The 21,554-nt window shown below is 40.5% G+C and overlaps 1 protein-coding gene across 1 annotated transcript in view; it reads right to left on the bottom strand.

The window, feature by feature from the left end:
* Positions 1-21,554, bottom strand: part of CPNE8 (copine 8) — a 207,689-nt gene that overhangs the window by 57,863 nt on the left and 128,272 nt on the right. The window contains exons 12-14 of the mRNA XM_067564411.1: positions 17,173-17,226; positions 13,948-14,009; positions 4,663-4,709 (exon numbers count right to left, since the gene is read on the bottom strand). Of these exons, the coding sequence (XP_067420512.1) occupies positions 4,663-4,709; positions 13,948-14,009; positions 17,173-17,226 (163 nt within the window). The remainder of the gene's footprint in view (positions 1-4,662; positions 4,710-13,947; positions 14,010-17,172; positions 17,227-21,554) is intronic.

Below are 21,554 nucleotides of genomic sequence, written 5' to 3' on the forward strand. Positions count from 1 at the left end.
ACTGGAATTTTTCACCTAGGGAGGTGGTGGAATCTCCATTCTTACGAGGTTTTTAATGCCAGACTTGACAAAGCTCTGGCTGGGATGATTTAGTTGGGGTCGGTCCTGCTTTGAGCAGGGGGTTGGAGTAGATGACCACCTGAGATCCATTCCAACCCTAATTTCTATGATTCTGTAATTCTCTGGCTTTCACACAAACACCCAACCATGCCAGGGTCATCAACAGAAGCAAGCTCCCCACAGACCAGGATACACCAGCTCAAAGCAGCACCAGACCCTGCCAAAACAACAGATGTAAAACCTGCAGACATATTTCCACTGCTATCATGATCAATATCCCAATCCCCCACTACCTCTTTCAAAATCGATGGATCCTACAGACACTTATCACAACATATCTTGTACCTCATCCAGTGAATCAAATGCCCCAACAACTATGTGGGTGAAACCAGACAATCACTATGTTCTCAAATGAACTCACATAGAAAAATGATAAAAGAGAAAAACACCCTATTACCTGTCGGCAAACACTTTTCACAAAGCAAGCACTCTATATCTGGCCTCCCAGTCCTCATCCTCAAAGGAAACCTACACATCACCTTCAAAAAAGGAAGCCTGGGAACTTAAATTAATAACTCTGCTGGACACTAAAAATATGGTCTTAACAGAGATACTGATTTTATGGCTCATTATAATAGTTTGTAACTTACGCTACTGCCTCTGCTAACTCTCTGTTGTCCTATGACTGAAGGGGTGTTAATTGCCCACTTCATTTTAAGTGATCTCCTATAGCATGTGTGAACCCCTTCTACTTAACAATCTGTTCCACCTTTTATCTAGCTTAGACACTCTGGTTATTTTATTTAGACCTAAGGAAGAACTCTGTGAAGCTCGAAAGCTTGTCCCTTCAACCAACAGAAGTTGGTCCAATAAAAGGTATACCTCACATACCTTGTCTCTCTTCTATCTCCATTGTTATTCAATATCAGTATTGACTGGTGGAGGGATAAGCTTGAAGAGACAGCTGTCAGTGGCATTAAGATGAATGTCATTTTACTTTAAGATCTCAAAAATGACGATCGTATTACCTTGTTGGCTCAATAAGGTAAATCCCTGCAGCTGATGGCTGATCTAGTCAGACACAAAGCAGTGCGCACTAGTCTGATTATTAATTCAGACAAAATTAAGTCCCTGGTCATTACCTTCAAGCCGCCTCCAAATCTAGATTACAATCAGCTCAGTATGAACTCATCTGCACGGGAGACAGAACAGTTGGAAAGCATCATAGAGAGTGCTTGAGGATGTTTGAAAGATGTAGAGGCTTGTATAGCTGACAGCATGTTCTGGGCCTTTCAGCGGCCTTCGTGGAGACCTTGTGACATCAATCTTACCAGAAAGCTGAAGATCTATACAAACAGTTATACTATGTTTATTGCATGGCACTGAAATATGGGTGCTGAGGAAGGCTGAAGAGCAGGGAACTGATGTTTTTGATTCTGGTTGTCTTCGTTAGCTGTTCCATAATAAGTGGCAGGAGAAGATTAGCAATGAGGATATTCATGGCTGAACCCAGCAACCACCTCTGTCAGCATTGTTTTGGTTTTGGAGGCTTTCTTGGATGGAAGATCAATGAATTACAAAGCCTGTTTACCAAGGAATGCTGTTACATGGCAAGTCATCATGTGGTTACCGAAAGCTTTGGTGACATAATATCGCCAAAGACGGACATACTAGCCTCCTTGTCTTGATAAGGATGAAATGGAGGTTACTTACTATAACTGGAAGTTCTTTGAGATGTGTGGTCCCTATCTGGATTCTAAATGTGAGTGCACATGCATGCCATGTGCCGGAACCGGAATTGTTTGTAGCAGTGTTCGCCGACCCATGTGGTGCGTCCGAGGTCTTATGAGGATGTGTGGGTCAATGCCTTTCCAGGTCCCTAGCCCATAGAGCCCATAGCAGAAGGAAAGGAGGAAGGGATTGGAATCCAGATAAGGACCACACATCTCAAAGAACTTCCAGTTACAGTAAGTAACCTCCATTTCTTCTTCAAGTGCGTGGATTCCAAACGTGGGTAGTGTAGCAAGCAGTACTCAGAGTGGAGATAGGAGTGAGGGCTCACCAGAAATGAGAGCCTGTAGGACTGCATTGCCAACTGCCACATCTGCTGCTGCCAATGGGTCTATGGTGTAGTGAGCAGTGAAAGTGTGGATAGAGGACCACATGGCTACTTTACAAATGCCTTGTCATGGAACATCCATGAGGAGAGCGGACGTGGTCATTTGCGCCTGTGTGGAGTGAGCAGTGATGCCAGGTGGCAGAGAGATTTGAGAAAGAGAGTATTGCTCTTCGATGCAATGAGAGATCCACTTGGAGAGACGTTGAGAGGAAAGGGTGCACCCCCTGTAACATTCTGCAATTGTGATTAAAAGCTTAGGCGAACTCAGAAAATCACACATATGCTGGAGTTAGAAAGCCAACATGTGACAGATGTCGAGGGAGTGCAGAGTCTGCTGTCTCTGTGAGGCATGTGGTTTTGCAGAGAAGGTTGGGAGATGAATGAATTCGTTGAGATGAAATGGAGAGATTATCTTAGCCCTGGGCTACACTTACCTGGAAATTTGGCGGCAGTCGACGGGAGTTATGCAAGCTACACAGAGTAGCTTGCCTAACTCCCATTGACTGCTGTGCTTCCTTTCTGCATGCCGTCTTCACTGCACTGCACCACTTGAGGGGGTGGATTTACTGCGTCGACTTCCTGATCGATTGAGCAGGTCTACACTGACCGCTCAATCGATCCAGAAAAATCGATCTGACGGTGGCAACTTTGCCGCTGCCAATATAGACATACCATTAGGTAGGAACTTGGGATGGGGTTGTAAGTATACCTTGCCCTCATGAAAGACATGAAGGGCGGGTCAGTCATCATAGCCACCAGCTAACTAATCCATTAGGCGGATGTAATTGCCACCAAGAAGATTACTTCATGGAGAGGTGGGCGAAGGCGCAACAAGCCAATGGTTCGAAGGGCAGCTTGGTGAGTGTTGAGAGGATGAGGTTCAGTTTCCGATGGGGGAAGGGGTTCAGACCAACAGGAAGGTGTTGAGAAGACCATATTCTTTTCACTGATGTCAAGCCTAGTGAGTAGACATCTCCATCTGGCTTTTAAACACCCAAATGCACAGTCCACCACCATTCTGCACTTGCTGAGTTTATTATTGAAACATTCCTTCTCGCTGTCCAGGTGCCCAGTATAGGGCTTCATTAGCCAAGGGAGCAAGGGGTAGGCAGGATTTCCCAGGATCACTACTGGTATTTCAACATCCCCAATATTTATTTTTTGGTCAGGGAAGAAAGTGTCTGCCTGTATCTTATTGAACATACCTGAGTTCCTAAAGATGCATGCATTGTGCACCTTTCCAAACCACCCCATGTTGATGTCGGTGAAACGTCCCTTGTGACCCACAAGGGCCTGCAACACCATTGAGAAGTATCCCTTCTGGTTTATGTACTCTATGGCAAGTTGGTCAGGTGCTAGGATAGGGATATGCGTCCATCTATTGCCACCCCACAGTTTGGGAACCCCATTGCGGCAAACACGTCCACTATGTGCTGCATGTTTCCCAAAGTCACTACGCTTCGTAGCAGAACTCTATTAATGGCCCTGCGCACTTGCATCACATCAGCTCCAGCAATGGATTTACCAACTCTGAATTGATTCCCAACTGACCAGTAGCAGTCTGGGGTTGCCAGCTTCCAGAGAGTGATGGCAACTTGCTTCTCAAGCGAGTATTCATGCACTTCAGGGCTGGGGGCAGCTCTGCACAAAGTTCTAAGAAAGTGGCCTTTTGCATATGAAAGTTCTGCAGTCACTGCTTATCATCCCACACCTTCATAACAATGCAATCCCACCAGTCTGTGCTTGTTTCCCAGGACCAGAATCGGCACTCCACGGACTGAAGATGATGTGTGACAGCCTGTAGCAAATGGGAATTATTTCGCTGTATGGCTTGTAGCAGGGCAGCCTCAGTAACCTTGCTATTTTCTGTGCTGCAGCTCCTATCTCACTTTTGAAAATACTGCAGGATAAGCTGTGAGGTATTTGTGATGCTCACAATGATAGTGCAGAGCTGAGCAGACTCCATGCCTCTCTGGCACCAGCGTGCGTGCGGCATAGAAAAACGGGGTGAAAAAGTGTTTGCAGTTTGTTTGGGACAAAAAGAGAGGGAACATGTTGCATGATGGGAGGACGACAAGCTTCCCAAAAGCCTCTGCGGCTAGTTGCACTGTGGGATAGCTACCCACGGTGCACTGCTCTGAATATCGACCCAAGCATGGCGAGTGCAGATGCAAGAGCATGATGTAAGGAGTGTGGTGTGATCACGCTCCTGCAACTTCTAGAATTTGGCTGGTGAAAGTTGATTTAAAGTAAATCGACTCCACTCTGCAGTGTAGACATACCTTAGTCTATGTTTGTAGAGTGCCCAGAATGTCTTTGATACGGTTTGGGGCCACTAAGCATTATAGTGACACAAATAATAAATAACTGCAAATCTAAGATGCGTAGAATAAATACGGAAATATGTAGGTAGTAGTAAAGAAAAATTGTTCTAAAGCTGGACATAGCACTCAATTTTACAAGAAGCTACTTTTGCTACTTACCATTTGATGCTGTGAAATCAATAGCCACTGTGAAATTGATTTGGGTGCTGTCAAACAAGCAAATAAGAATCTTGTTAATAATCCCATTGATAGTTGGAAAAAATATGCAAGGGAGATAATATACCTTTTAATGGACTAATATACAAGTTACAATGCATTAGCTTTCCGGTGAAAAGGAATTTTGCAATGATACAAGTTAACCCATTGTGCATTACTTTGTGTTTTATACAGTGTCATCAATTAAGCATCAATTCTTATTTGATGTTACTACTCTTTGAAACGCAATTTTCTCTTACCTGCATTTCTATAAAAGTCTCTCCCTCTTTGCATATGTAGAAGCATTATATGACTGGGTGGGATTTCAGTGTCCCTATCTTAGAGAAACCTGTCCACCTCACCAAAGCTTCAGTTCAAAATACTTTACCAACTAATTTTATAGCAATAACTTCATACACTATACGTCTATGTTTGGCTTTCATTTATTTTTGTTCCCCCCGCCCTTCCCCTCCTCTCCCTTTTGCCTTCAATACCAGGCAAATTGGTTGAAACTATAGTAAAGAACAGAATTAACAGACACATAAATGATCACAATATGTTGGGGAAAGAATTAACATGGCTTTTGTAAAGGGTAATCATTAGTAACCAATCTATTAGAATTCTTTGAGGGTATCAACAAGCATGTGAACAAAGGGTGATCTAGTGGATATGGCGTACTTGGACTTTCAGAAAGCCTTTGACAAGGTCCCACACCAAAAGCTCCTAAGAAAAGTAAACTGTCATGGGATAAATGGAAAGGTCCTCGCCTGGATTAGTAATGGTTAAAAGATAGGACATGAAGGATAGGAATAAATGGTCAGTTTTCACAGTGGAGAAAGGTAAATAGTGGGGTCGGTACAGGACCAGTGCTATTCAACATATTCATAAATGATCTGGAAAAGAGGATAAACCGTGAGGTGGCAAAGTTGGCAGATGATATAAAATTACTCAAGATACTCAAGTCCAAAGCTGACTGCAGAGTTAAAAAGGGATCTCATAAAACAGGGTGACTGAACAACAAAATGATAGATGAAATTCAGTGTTGATAAATGCAAAGTAATCATAGAATGATAGAATCATAGGGCTGGAAGGGACCCCAAGAGGTCATCTAGTCCAGTCTCCTGAACTCATGGCAGGATTAAGTAATATCTAGACCACCTTGACAGGTGTTTGTCTAACCTGTTCTTAAAAATCTCCAATGATGGAGATTCCACAACCTCGTTAGGCAATTTATTCCAGTCATTTACCACTCTGACAGGAAGTTTTCCTAATGTCCAACCTAAACCTCCCTTGCTGCAGTTTAAGCCCATTGCTTCTAGTCCTGTCCTCAAAGGTTAAGAAAAACAATTTTTCTCCCTCCTCCTTGTAACAACCTTTTATATACTTGAAAGCTGTTATGTCCCCTCTCAGTTTTCTCTTCTCCAGGCTAAACAAACCTAGTTCTTTCAGTCTTGCCTCATAGGTCATGTTTTCTACACCTTTAATCGTTTTTGTTACTCTTCTCTGGATTTTCTTCAATTTGTCCACATCTTTCCTGAAATGTGGTGTTCAGAACTGGACACAATACTCCAGTTGAGGGCTAATCAGTGCGAAGTAGAGAGGAAGAATTACTTCTCCTCTTTTACTTACAACACTCCTGCTAATACATCCCAGAATCATGTTAGCTTTTTTTTGCAACAGAGTTACACTGTTGACTCATATTTAGCTTGTGGTCCACTATGACCCCCAGATCCCTTTCCGCGGTACTTCTTCCTCCGCAGTCATTTCCCATTTTGTATATGTACAACTGATTGTTCCTTCCTAAGTGGAGTACTTCGCATTTGTCCTTATTGAGTTTCATCCTATTTACCTCACACCAATTCTCCTGTTTGTCCAGATCATTCTGAATTATAATCCTATCCTCCAAAGCACTTGCAACCCCTCCCAGCTTGGTATCATCCACAAATTTAATAAGTGTACTCTCTATGCCATTATCTAAAATCATTGATGAAAATATTGAACAGAACCAGACAGAACAGAACCGGACCCAGAACTGATCCCTCCCACTCGTTATGCCCTTCCAGTATCACTGTGAACCATTGATAACTACTCTCTGAGAATGTTTTTCCAACCATTTTTGCAACCACCTTATAGTAGCTCCATCTAGGTTGTAGTTCGCTGATTTGTTTAAGAGAAGGTCATGCAGGACAGTATCAAAAGCCTTACTAAAGTAAAGATATACCACATTTACCGCCTCCCTTCTATCCACAAGGTTTGTTACCCTGTCAAAGAAAGCTATCAGGGGTTTGACATGATTTGTTCTTGACAAATCCATGATGACTGTTACTTATTACCTTATTATCTTCAAGATGTTTGCAAATTGATTGATTAAATTATTTGCTCCATTATCTTTCCGGGTACAGAAGTTAAGCTGATTGGTCTGTAATTTCCCGGGTAGTCCTTATTTCCCTTTTTGTAGATGGGCACTATATTTGCCTTTTTTCAGTCTTCTGGCACCTCTCCTCTCTTCCAAGACTTTTCAAAGATAAACGCTAATGGCTCAGACATCTCCTCAGACAGCTTCTTGAGTATTTTAGGATGCATTACATCAGACCTTGGTGACTTGAAGACATCTAGCTTGTCTAAGTAATTTTTAACTTGTTCTTTCCCTATTTTAGCTTCTGATCCTGCCTCATTTTCACTGGCATTCACTATGTTAGACATCCAATTGCCACCAACCTTCTTACTGAAAACCGAAACAAAGAAGTCATTTAGCACCTCTGCCATTTCTGCATTTTCTGTTATTGTTTCCCCCCTCATTGAGTAACGGGTCCTACCCTGTCTTTGGTCTTCCTCTTGCTTCTAATGTATTTGTAGAATGTTTACTTGTTACCTTTTATGTCTCTAGCTAGTTTAATCTCGTTTTGTGTCTTGGCCTTTCTAATTTTATCTAGTTTCTAATCTTTGTTTAGAAAACATAAACCCAACTAATCATACAAAATGATGGGGTCTAAGTTAGCTGTAATCATTCAAGAAAGAGATCTTGGAGTCATGGATAGTTCTCTGAAAACATCTGCTCAATGTGCAGCAGTCAAAAAAGTCAACAGACAGTTAGGAAACATTAGGAAAGGTATAGTTAACAAGACAGAAAATATCATAATGCCACCATATAAATCCATGGTACATCCACACCTTGAATATCGTATGTTGTTCTGATTACCCCATTTCCAAAAGATATATTAGAATTTGAAAAAATACAGAGAAGGGCAACAAAAATGATTAAGGGTACGGAATAACTTCCATTTAATGAGAGATTAAAGAACTGGGACCGTTCAGCTTAGAAAAGATACAATTAAGGTGGGATATGATAGAGGTCTATAAAATCATGACTGGTGTGGAGAAGAAAGTGAATAAAGAACTGTTATTTACCTCTTCACATAATACAAGAACCAGGGGTCTCCTTATTAAATTAATAGGTAGCATATTTAAAACAAACAAGAGGAAGTACTTCTTCACTCAATGCATAGTCACCCTGTAGAACTTGTTACTAGGGGATGTTTTGAAGGCTAGAAGTGTAATTGGGTTAAAAAAATTACATAAATTCATGGAGGATATGGCCATTTTTATGTTCTTAATGGCTAGGACAGAGGACACCATCTTGGGTCCAGTAGTCAGTTACCACTAAAGTCAAGTGAGAATTTACTCCCCAAGAAACAAGTACATAGTTTTTCATGCCACTTTAATACTAATTATAATCCATTTTGCTAAGACACTGCAGGGACTTCCTCCCCCTTTTAAGGACAAACCATACTTGGGACCTTCAACAAAAATAAAAAGGAAATCTCTGGACCTGAACCGCTGAATTCTAAGGAAATAGTATTTTAGTGCCTTAAAGACAGTCAGAAAGCATAGTTCTTTTTCCTTTGAGGATTTTGGACTGGCAAAAAAGTAGGTAATGTTATTGTCCTGATCCCAATGGTGTTGAGAATCCACTTTGGGTTTAAAAAGACAGTAACATTCTAAGTGTGGCTTTCACCAGGACAAGGTATAACAGGAAACCAGCAATACTGAGCAGCCAGCTCACCCACCTTACGAGATAAGATTCTGACCACAAAGAACATCTCTTCAATTTGGAGTTCTACCCTGAAGGCATCCATGTAAAAATGGCAATTATTACTGAATAGATTTGTTCTGTGAATTTAGAGCCATGTTTATTGATGTTAGTGACAAAGTAGGGTTTTTTTTTTGTTTTTGTGTTTTTTAAATTTTAGCCTTTTTAATACTAGAGCTAGAACAGCAAAGATTGAGCAAGCTATAGTCTATTTCCCCCTTGTGCATGGACATATTTTTGCACTAAGTTTCAACCATCTAGTATACTTACTACTTGAGTGTCATGCAGCAGTTACACTACTGCCTTGATCTGCTGCCATTTCTCCCAGTCTGAAAAAATTGGGGATGGAATAAAAAGTGCTTCATGGATAGGTGCTTGAATTCTATTGCATAGTCCAAAATGATCACTAATAGACTCCAACAATCTGCAGTTATCAGGCAGATAATGGCAGATCCTATTTCCCAGGGAAAGGTGAGACTTTCCAATGCCTGTTTTGTCAGGAAGAGTCTTCAGTTCCCTTAGAATACTCATAGGCTTTTGGCTGAAATCCATGGAGTTCTGCTTATGAAGGCCTTTAAAACTTAAGCTGGAAGTTGGACTTCACTGGGGATAGAGAAAAGTTGTTGCTGTCTTTCTGAAAGGATCAGAAGCTTTGTAATCTTATGAAATGACGTCTGCTGCTCTGCTTCATCCAGAGTCTCACCCAAAAGAGTCTGGTCTTTTAAGGGTTTGGCTATCAAGCTTCACTTGGCCTACATCATCAGACTGTCAGGCCCCCAGCCACATTACGATTTTGCATAGCTTATTGGCTGTAAGAAATAAAGATGACAAAAAGTAGCGCAGGCCTGCCAACTTTAGGGTACTGTACAAGGAGGTCTTCCTGAAAGGCTATTTCCTTTGTCATGAAAGGGATAGCAAAAACAATATAAGACTCAAGGACACTTACTTCACTTGTAGACTTGCTCTCGGTGTCCTTGCTGTCTTTGCTGATAACAACACCTACAGGGCTGCATTCTCCCTGCCTTTTCTTTAAAAAAGCCCTTTGATGTGACACACTGTGTGAGGGGCAAAACCAGTCTTTTATAGGTGTTGTGACTCAGACACATAAATCCTCATTAGAAACAGGGTGGAAGAAAGGAGGAATGTCATGCAGCCAAGATTCAAGCAATTTTTCCTTGGAGTAGGAAAACAGCTCTTCTTGGTGCACTCATTTCCTGGGTCTGCCATTCTGAGCTGCCTAGCAACAGGAGACTGGGACAGATAGATGCTAAGTACAGGAGAGAGGAACAGCAAGACACACAGGCAAAATCAGATAAAAGAAAAACAATTGGCAGAAGTAGAAAAAATTAAGGATAAATCTCAATTGAAAAATTAACAAAATCTTTTCACCATTTCAGTCTTCTGCCACTCTGTCTGATGGACACAATTTCTGAAGTGCTCCTCATTGTGGCTCACCTGTGCTATCACCTGCTGCATAGCTTTGTAATTGTCCACATGATGTAAGGTAAGACCCAATTGTGAGGATCTGTGGATACTTACTTGAAAAAGAAATGCAGATTCCTGCCTCCATGGGGGACTACACTTTGCTTTGCCCTATGGGACTTGAAAGAGTCTTTAACTACCTGATGTAGCCATTAATTACTGAAAAGCATGAGAAATCTGAATCTGTGCATGCCAATTGATGGCTACTTCCATTAGGATAAAAGGCTTCAAACTACAACTAACCCTAGCTTCCAACTTGGTAAGCTAGAAGCTTCTATCTCTATCCTTTTGTTATCTTTTTGGTACATGAGCCAGAGTTCAGTTGTCACTGAACTCAGGTGATTCATTGGTTTGTCATGGTTTCTGGGTTCTAATTCTTACATAAGGCAGCCTTCCTGTGGTATTCAGAACTCTGCTGGTCAGCATATTTGGAAATGGGAAGGAATCTTCCCCCTCTCTAAGCAGCGTGGCTTAGCCTTTATTTTGTGGTGAGCTTCACTTTCTGCTGCATGTCTCTAGAGGTGCTGTGGCTCAGATACATAAATCCCCATTAGGAACTGACAGAGTGGAAGAGAGGAGGAATGCATCTTCCAGCCAAGATTCAAGCAAGTTTTCCTCAGAAAAGGAAAAGCACCTCTTATTTCAATGTAATGAGTTTGGATGTTTTTTCTAAAAGATGTGCTCTAGGAATTATTTTGGAGAAGTATACTAGCCTGTGTTATAAAGGAGGTCAGACCGGATGATCACAATGGACCCTTCTGGCCTTGGAATTTATGAAGAGTGTTTATGTTAGTGTGTGTCAATTTGGCACATACAATAATAATTGTGATATAAAATATAACCAAAACAAACATTATTATCTTTATGAGTTATCCTTTCATTTTAATTGATGCTTGTTTTAAAGTTATCTACAGAAAAAGTAATAGGAAGTAAAACCAATAACTTTCTTTTCCCCTCAGTAACCTAAGGTGTAGATCATGTAAAGTATTTATGCAATGATCACACAAGTCACTAAATCATTAGATTTCCTTTAGTGTTACTTTAGCTGTCAACTCATGTTACTGATGCATTGCCGGAGAGAACAACAATACCAAAGACCAAGACAGCTATAATAAACTCTGTAAAGGCAGTTCTCCAAGTTCCATAGTTCTGCACTGTGACTTCACATAGTTTCCTATGCTCTGACTTTCTGCACCTTTATAGTATGTAGTTGAAACATGCAGGTCTCAAACTGATTTCGTGCAGCATCACTCTCAACACCATTATCAGTAACAAACACTCAGCTCTATCAGCAACAGACATGTTGATCAGTAACAGACAGCTCCAATGTTGTCCCCCCAGCATCAATCACTGATTAGGGATCTCCTTCCTTTAGACTCTGGCTGATCCTCACATGCAGTATGGTGAAGACTCACAGAGGCCACATGCCGAGGCTGCTCTTGGGGCCTGTAATGGGGTAGACTCACTTATCACAAGTGCTCCCTGGTCAAGTGTGTGTGTGTCTGCAGTTTTTTCAGTTGCCTCTGCTCACAATGCCCTATCAGTCGCTGTGCTCATCAGGCGGATCTTTGGTGACTCAACCCTCCGGCTGAAACACACACAGTTCATATGCAAAACAAACAAACCCCTTTCAGGGTATAAGTCCAAAATGTACTGCAGCCCTCCCTGAGCTCAGTCTTCTAACAGTCCAACAGGGGCTGTCGTGGTACGCTTGGTTGGTTTTTTCCTTCTCTGCAGCTCTCCCTGAGCTCAGTCCTTAACCGTCCAACAGGGCCCATCATAGTAACCTTGCTTGGTCTGGCTAGGTTGCAAGATTCCTACTCTGGTATTGAACAGTGCCCTGAGGGCTTCTTCCCTGGGGACGCCTTGCCTCTAGTTGAGTCGTCAATGACCCCAACCTTCCTGTAGAGCCACCCCTCTTGGACCCAGTATGCTGACCACAGATCCCCACTGAGTCGGTCCCAGTAATGTGGCCCCTTTCCCTGTGGTGCCACAGTTGTAATTCCCTTCCTTAGGGCATAGCCACTTCCCCCAGTGGCTAGTGTGGGTGACCTGGTCCCAACACAGGTACTCTAAGTATAGTAGCCTCATGCTGTGTCCCTTTACTAATTGCTGCTCTATGTTTCCCTGGGCCACTTCCCCGTAGCCTGTCTTAGTCGAGTCCCACCAGACAACCAGGAGTTCTCCTCTTGCTCCCCTGGTCTCTGCCAGCAACTGATTGCTTCAGCACCAGCAGCCAGCCAGGAGCTCCTCCCTCACTCCTCCCGTTCCTGCCAGCAACTGATCTGTCCAGCTCTTTCAGCTCCTGCAGCCAGCCAGGAGAACCTCTTGCTCCCCTGGTCCATGCTAGCAGACTGAACTCACTCTGACCCTACGGCTTCTTTTATACGAGCCTGCTGGGCCCTGACTGCGTGTGTCCTACACAGCTACTCAAGGCAGCTTGGAGGACCGTCTCCACTGCGCTTTTCTGGGGTGTGATGTGGTAGGGCCACGAGGTCTCCAGCAGGGCCTGTACCCCATCATAGGGCTCAGACTTTCAGCCTGTCATGTCCCTGAAGCAGAGGCAGTTGTATGTCCATTCTCTGCCACTGCTGCCATCCCTTCTTCTCAAGAGAGGTTGCAACAAGATGTGATGGGATTTCCTGCCATCTCTGTGAAGATGGGGGAGGCCTAGTTTCTCCTGTTTGTTCACCCCATGCCAACCAGGGCTCTGGGAAAGCCAGCTTTCATTGTACTGTTAGTAATCTTGTGCAGTGGGGTCTCTGCTTATATAGCACCCAATTTTATATTTCTGATGATTTTTTATATTTTCTGATGATGCCAACAGGATCATATTGGCAACAGGTTACACAGTGTCTAGGAAGACAGGGCACAGATATAGATAGTTGACACTAAATCCAGACAAGACAGGATATGCCTTATGCCTATAGTACTGGGGGAAGCAATCAAAGGAGCCAGTAAGAATAGGTTCTAATGTTGGGAGCGGAGGGCGGGGGGAAGGCGGAAGGTAAGAAGAATTTTGTAGCAATCTTAAATTGCTCCTGATGCTCAATTGTTGTTAAGGACCTCTCATTATTTACTTGGCCTTTTTAATGTTGACCTCACCATGGTTATCCATCCTTTGGCACCTTAAAATTGGATTGTTGAAATGCATTTTTACATAGGACTACACCTTCAATCCATTCTCAGATAAGTTAGTAAGCAAGCTACTTCAATGATCTAGGTCCAGCATACCTAAAAGATAGCTTAAAGTTCCAGGATGAGGACCATGATCAACAACTCTATTTCTTCAGGTACAATGGAACCCATGTGTGTCTGAGATAGACCTTTCTGGGGGCCAACTCCAGGCTGTGGAATGAACTCCCACAGAAACTATGGGCCATCACAAACCTTACCACCTTCAAGGGCAAAGTACATTTTTTCATCATTACCTTTTTGGATACAAACACAGACAAACACATTTAATATACAACACCAAATGCTACCAAAACAAAACATAACAACTTTCCAATGTAGTTAAGTATTCTTTTATCAGTAAGGAATTTACTTCCTAAAATGACAAAACTAATGCAATTCTTATGGATATTTAGAGCTATCACTTAGCAAGAACACATATAGGATATTAGCAAATTATAATGAGAATAGGAAAACAAGAAAAGTTTGCAGGGACCACTTACCCGCCTTTAATATAGTCAAGGAATGAAACTTCTGTTTCAATTAAAAAGGAAAGTAGTGTTACCTGAAAGCAAATAAAACAGAATCAGGTATGAAATGTCATTCCTCAGATTAAATACAGGTAGAAAATTCATGTACAATATTTACAAGGCTTATATTTAGGGTATCATTTCCTACAAATATTAGGGAAGAAAGGAAATAAACAATTCATAAATCCCTTTTGGAAGGTATGGGACAAGCCTGGAAGTTTAAAAAGAGTTTTAAATGATTTTGGTATTATTCTAGACTAAATGAGGGAAGCAGAGAAGGGAGAGAAAATTTCCAGGAAACTTTACTGCATGTGTGGCAGAAAACAAGTGTCGCAAGGGTCACTGCATGCTACAGAGTAATGTCAGATGCTCAGACTAGTTGATCTAATATGTGAGCACTTTAACTATTTGAATAGCTACATTAAAATTATCTATAAATGCTGCCTTATCACTTCATTTCAGTGCGGACCACCGGGTAATGATGGAAGTCAAGAATGGAAAATGGTAAACGAAAAATTAACAAAACAGGAGACATGTTCTATTGTTTGTCAATGTCAAACAGTACCAAGTGTACATTTTCTTCCTCACTGGCTTTCACCATGCAGGAAGAATGTGGGCCCAAAACACAGGTTGTGGTATGAAGTATTCTTAACACCTATAGTACTTCAGTGAATAACAGCAGCCTAAACTCAAGCAGAAGAGATCTAGCATTCAGCCGCTTTAGATATTGTACTACATCCTCACAAGCAGGAAGTTCAGTTCAACTCTCATTTTATCTATAAAGTAACACGAAACTTCCTCACAACATCTGACCCTTGGTGATCTGTGAAGATGACGCTGGGGAAATTATCACTACAAAGTTCTACCAGTCTTTTGAAAAAGTGGGTTTTTTTAAGGCAATGTGCAAATTTCCATTTATACTCCCATTGAACATTATCATTTTTATAGCCCCTGTTGTCAATTATTAAATCACGTTGCTCTCTACCAGTCAATTTAAGTAATATTGTGAGTTATAAATTGTGTGTGCGCACAAAAGGTTTGTGACCAACAAACTACTTACTTCTCCCCTTGTACAAAGTCATTAAAAATTTCCCAATTTTCGCATTATAACTATAAGTATCACTATTTTGGGTGTAGATTAAAGATGTTCATGTTCTCATAAGCATTTGTGCTTAAAATGTGATTTTACCTCCTATATTAAAAATGACTACTTAGAGTTGGTGTACACTGGATAAGATGGCTACTGTTTTCTCGTCACCTTTACAAGTGGCAGTGAGGCAGGCTGAACTGAATAAATCCACCTTTTCCTACTGTTTCTGGTGGGTTTGAAACTAAACTGCCATTAGCGAGGATTGCTGCCTTTATGCATTGTTTAGAAACCTGGTAGAAAACTGTCAGGAGGCAGAGAATGGATGGAGCAAGGGAAGGGAAGAATAGGGACTGAAGTTGAGTGTGATAGGGAGTCAGACTGTAAGGGAGAGGAAAACTTGTAAAGGCAGGGAGCGAAACTATGGAGAGGCCACAGACTGAGTGCAAAACGAAAAGAAGAAGAAGATTGCAATAGAAAGAGAGTGTGGAGGGCAGAGAATTGAAGGGGCAAGGAGGGCAATACAGAGGCAGGAGATTAGCATGGAAATGACAAAGAGAATGGGAAGGGAATCATACAGGGAAGAAAATTACTACTGTTATTTTAATTGTGACCAAAAGCATGGTAGGTGCCTCCCCTTACAGAGAAAATACAAAACCTTGTCCCAGAAAATTGCATTTTAACTTCAGGCAGAGGGTAACAAGACAGCCTCCTCTGATGCACTGTCATGTGTACATGCACAAATGCCCATCGGTGCACTTTTCAAAGAAGATCACATGCATGCACAGATGTCAGAATACTTAACATGCACAAACAAAAGAAGCCCATATTCTGAAAGTCGGGATGATAATATACACATACAAAATAACTATACTTTTTCTTTTACAGATTAACAAAACTTCATTATCAAATTTTGAGTATTTCTGGGTTTAGCATAGATATAAAGTAACCACTTGTTTCATTAGCTGCTAACACACCAATGCAACATACCACTATTTTGTTCTTACATATTAAAATCTACCTCTAGCAATATACTAACATGAAAGAAAATCATTCACTCCTTCAATAAGATCTTATTTTGAAAAGCACCATAGAAATAATGTTTCTGTCTATTCTGGATCTTCTTCCATAGGTATGTGGAAAAAACAGTGGCACTTGCCCCCATTTATGAGCAGAAAAATACAGTAACAGGAATAATCATTTTCCACCTGAAGGTGGCAATCCTGCATACGAGTAGTTGCACTGACTTCAGTGGGACTTTTCACATGAGTAAAATTAAGCATATGTGTGGTTGCAGAATCAGCACTCATCTGTGTTTAGTTTGACTTTTTGAAATATAAATTCTTGTACATTAAAATTTATTCTTGCCTTATATTAAACTATGTTTGGATTCTCCTGTATGCCAGAATATTAAAATCAGCATTGCAGATCATAGGTGTTGGAACTAAGGGTGCTGGGGGTGCCCCTGGCTTGAAGTGGATTACATTATATACATGTTAGTCTGGTTCAATGGCTCTCAGCACTCTCACTATAAAAATTATTTTAGCATCCCTGTTGCAGATTATTACAGTGGATCAAACTAACATAACTGAGAATAAAAAGGCTCTTGCATTTTTAGCAAATACTTCACTACATTATTACTGGTTGTAAGTATTTCAATGATTGAAAAACATTAGCACTCTTACAAATTACAGTCACAGCATTTCTTATACCTAATTCTGCCAAAATTAAGAGACTAAAAAGTAAATATTTTCTTAAGCACTAAGAACATGATCTATCATCTCTTATTTGTTCATGTCTCTGTACACTAAGTGAAATATTCTAATGCATTCTAAAAGTTAAAATTTATTGCAGATAAAAGTCAACACTGTCTGATCCAAATGCCTCAAGCATTTGACTAAATTACATTTTGGATAAAGCTTTCATGAGACACTATCATTTAATCACAAAAAAGAGGGGACAGTAGAAAGGTTGACATAGTAAATAGTTTACTCTTACATTCTTCAAAGAAAGTCTTGCTCTAACACTCAAATTACAGTTTGAATACACTTTATTTCAAGGAGTCAGACAGAAAAGGAAACCATCAGTTAATATAAAAAGTTTCTACTTACTGTTCCAGAATTAATATACTTTTTCTTTTTTCCTTTTTTCTTTGGATTTATTACCTAGAACGATAGATAAAAGTAATACAGATGCATCATTCATTATGCAGGTGACAGTGAAAATTCTTAAGATCCTCTAAAAGTACAAAGTAGTCTACTTTAGGAATACTTATTAGGTATATGCAACATTTATAGTTACACTTATGAACTGATATTAAAGAAATCTTATCAGGTACTTCACAATGACTCACAGCAACAGAACCAGAAGAGTTTGCATATATCAAGCTTTTTGAGAAAAAATAAAAAAACCTGCATTGTTTTGTGAATTTTTATTTCCATTTCTTGCCCAACTCTAGTATCCAGAATATTAGTACAGCTCCAGATTACCTTTTACATACAGGGGACCTGCAAAGTCTATATTTACGATTCATAGAAGCAATTTGCTTCTGCAAAAAGATGTGATTGTAATTTATGCTCCCTCAATGAATTGCACATGAAAATCTTAGCATTTTCAAGTTTAGCCACTTATGAATGCAAAACAGAAGGACAGACATGTGACTACTAAAACTTGATGCCCACAGTGAATTGTGATTACAGAAAAAGTGGTCAGCTTAAAAGTATAGACTAAAACCAATCACAGTAAAAATGAGGAAGTGTGTATACTATTCTACACACTTATAAAAATGATGGTCAGTTGTAAGACTATTAAAGAGTTGTCTTTAATGCACATGAGCAAATGCCCAACAGGGACTTGCAACCTTCAAAGAATGGGGAAACTAATTTGGCTAAAATAAGAATTAACATAAAATTATCACCCATGCATTAAAATAAACCAAGAAAATTTGTTTGCCTGAATAAAACCTTGAGGATTTTAGTATATTCTTTCCCTTGGTTTTCTATAACAGAAACATGAAGCTAGATCACAATGCAGCCACAATATTTGTATAATATGGCACAAAGCATGGTTCTAAATGCTGCAATTTTAGTTTGACATGTAGGAAACCAGAAGCAAATATAACCTATTAATTACATATTAAAAAACTACATTAAAACAATGTTAACGTTGCAAAGTCAAGCACTCAAAAGAAGGAAATGCCAGAATTAAGGTTGCCTGTGTATAAGAACATAAGAATGGTCATACTGGGTCAGACCAATGGTTCATCTAGCCCAGTATCCTGTCTTCTGACAGTGGTCAATGCCAGGTTTTTCAGAGGGAATGAACAAAACAAGTAATCATCAAGTGATCCATCCTCTGTCACCGATTCCCAGTTTCTGGCAAAAAGAGACTAAGGCCCCTTCAGAGCATAGTTTTGCATCCTTGCCCATCCTGGCTAATAGTCGTTGCTAGACCTATCCTTCATGGATTTATCAAGTTCTTTTTTGAACCCTGTTGTAGTCTTGGTCTTCACAAGATTTTCTGGCGTAGAGTTTCACAGGCTGATTGTGCGTTGTGTGAAAAAAAACCTGCCTTTTGTTTGTTTTAAACCTGCCGCCTATTAATTTCATTTGATGACCCCTGTTCCTGTGTTATGAGAAGGAGTAAATAACACTTCCTTATTTACTTCCTCCACACGAATCATGATTTGATAGATCTTTATCATATCCCCCCTTAGTCATTTTTTTTCCAAGCTGAAAAGTCCCAGTCTTATTAATCTCTCCTCATATGGAAGCTGTTCCATACCCCTAATCATTTTTGTTGACCTTTTCAGTACCTTTTCCTATGCCAATATATCTTTTTTGAGATGAGGTGAGGATTGCAAATATGTAGATTTTGGCCAGCACACAGGAGCTGCATGGTGGTGGAGTATGATCAGTACACAAGGAATATTTAACAAACTAGCCATCAAACTTTGATAAGTTTTACTGAGCATCTGTGAATTGAGATTCTCAGAGGCTCATAACTTGACCAAAGTTGGATGGCTTCTCATGGAGATGGCAAGCAGCATATCCCTGGCATTAGAGTGACAGCTCTCCTCCCCCCCATTTCAAATTCCTTTTCCAAAGCATGGAGGTGCTAGAGTTTCTCAATTAAATGGTTGTAAGTATTTTGTTAACAGAACAAAAAATGTATTTTCCCTCACCTTGTTCTGAGAAATGGCTAAATTGTTTTTGCAGAATATTTTCCAAATAATTTCAATATGAGGCAGACACCCAGTATGAGTAATTTCACCCCAAGGTTAAAGTTTGGCAAAATTATTAACAACTAACTGAATTAACTGGAAAGCAGGTTCGATAATAAGATTCTTGCCAGCCACACAAAAAACCCACCAGCAAAATAACAAATAAACAAACAAAAGCGGCTTCCTTTTTGAATGTCTGCTCAAAGCCATCTGCACAGTCAAGACAGTTTTACTATGAACATATTGAGTGAGATGGGAGCACATTTTCAAACTGAAACACTGGAAGCGGAAGTAAAGACATTTTGTCAATGAGATTTATCAACTTATCTCCTAGACAACTATGAAAGAGGAATCCATATGGCTTGCTGCCAAGTTTTACTATATACTACCCACAGATGTTCTGTGAATGACAAGGAATTAAAATATTCATATTTGAAATCGTAGTAGAGTTATTAAAATGTACATTATTAGAAAAATAGAACATTTTAGGCCATAAACTAAAGGTGAAAAAATTAAACAAATGTCCTACTACTATATTCTTTGACCACTGTTATATAAATGACAAGGGAATGCATGCTAGTTAATATTTTATTCATTTTTCCCCTCAAATTTCAGATATGCTTGCAATTAAAATAAAATTGGTTTAACCACTGAAAGCTGCCAACCCTGACTGTCGTAGAAAACTACATGAACTCTTGGCTCTGCTAAAATAAAAGAAAATTTTTTTTATTGAGGTAGGGATATTAACACTAAATCCAAAATATGGGGCCCATTCAAACTCTCAAAATTCTCTTTTTGAGAATTCAGTTAATAGGTCCAAAACAGTGATAAGAGAATTTCCTCTTCCCCACAGTTTTTATCTTGTAATGTTCATTCTTGTGGTGCCCTGTGTAGTAAGAAGTGAGAGCTTAAGGCCTGTAAAACAGGCTAAGGCCTAAATGGAAAAAGCCGAGTGAACAGAAGTATAAGGGATCACTCAAGTTAACTGAAACTGGTACAGGAAAGTGCTGATACTGCAAGATTGTAAGACTGCCAAAATATTACTAAAATATGTAGTAGGTATAAGAGGCACCAAGATACTAACTCTCTGAAATGACACTTTTATGGATAGAAATGATACATGGAGTGGTGGTGCCCAAATCAGCCAATCAATGGAAAAAGGTGGTATTAGACTATGTCAGGAGGGTGGCAACTACCTACGTCAAAGGGGAGAGAACGAAAGTGTATGTAACAGTGTATAAAAGAGGCTGTCAGAGGGAATACTAGCATCCGGTCTAGGGAATAACGGAAAGTCCCACCGTTGGGCCGAGACCATTGTAACGCCGCCTATGCGAAACTGACCCAGAGATACTCTGTAAGTCATTTCTCATTGTGCCGCATGCAATAAACCTGGCCTGGGTGCCTTCGTTGCTCAGCTAATCCGTGGTCGTGTCAACTCATTCGATCATGACAGCTGTCTCAGTTTCCTGATCAGAGCTGGGATAGCATCTACACGGGGATACATGCACGCAGCTTACACTGATAAACATCGGTGACCAACACAGATTACCACACTTTGGTATATCTGCTGGTGTTGGGTTATAATTGCTAAGTGGTTATCATTAAAAGTAAACTATTTAAAGAATCAGGTAAAGATTTTTCTCCCCTCCATAAAGGGTTATAAAATTCCTTTAAGTTGCCAAGAGAGAATTCACCTGGCACAGGAAAAAACCAGGCGTTGTGCCAGGACCAGGAGAAGACATCTCTATATAGCTACAGAGATTTTGGCTTGTATCATAGCTCATGGGAGGCTGCTGTAAATTAGTTAATTTATTAGAATTAAAGGGATATTGTAGCCTTGAATCTGGGCAGCACAAAGATGGCTTAAAAGCTACCCTTGGCCCCATCCTGCTGGACTTTATTTTAAGGGATATTTTAGGGAAACAACATTTCTTTACCTAATTCTTTAAAAAGTCTACTCTCCTGACAGTGTCTGGCTTAATTAGGATGGACAAGTTGGAGCTACAGAGACCAGGGGACTAGAAGAAGTTCCTGAAGAAAGATAGAAAGAGTCAGTCAGGAAAAGTCAGGAGACTGGAACAGTCTCTGTGGAAAGCTACAGAGGCCCTCCCTGGAAAAAGGAAGGAATTGGCTACAAGACTGTATATGTTTGGGACCTGGGAGAAAGTTGAAGGCAGGAGGAGCAACAGGGGGAGTTTCCTGTCGGCTGTGAGCTAGACAGCCACAGCCAAGGGCCAGAGAGGACTAATCACAGGGGAGCAGTGGAGGAGC

The sequence above is a fragment of the Emydura macquarii genome, unplaced genomic scaffold (assembly GCF_026122565.2).
Source record: "Emydura macquarii macquarii isolate MOO-44397 ecotype Brisbane River unplaced genomic scaffold, CSIRO-AGI_Emac_v2 contig_2636, whole genome shotgun sequence".
In the NCBI taxonomy this organism is placed as follows: domain Eukaryota; kingdom Metazoa; phylum Chordata; order Testudines; family Chelidae; genus Emydura; species Emydura macquarii.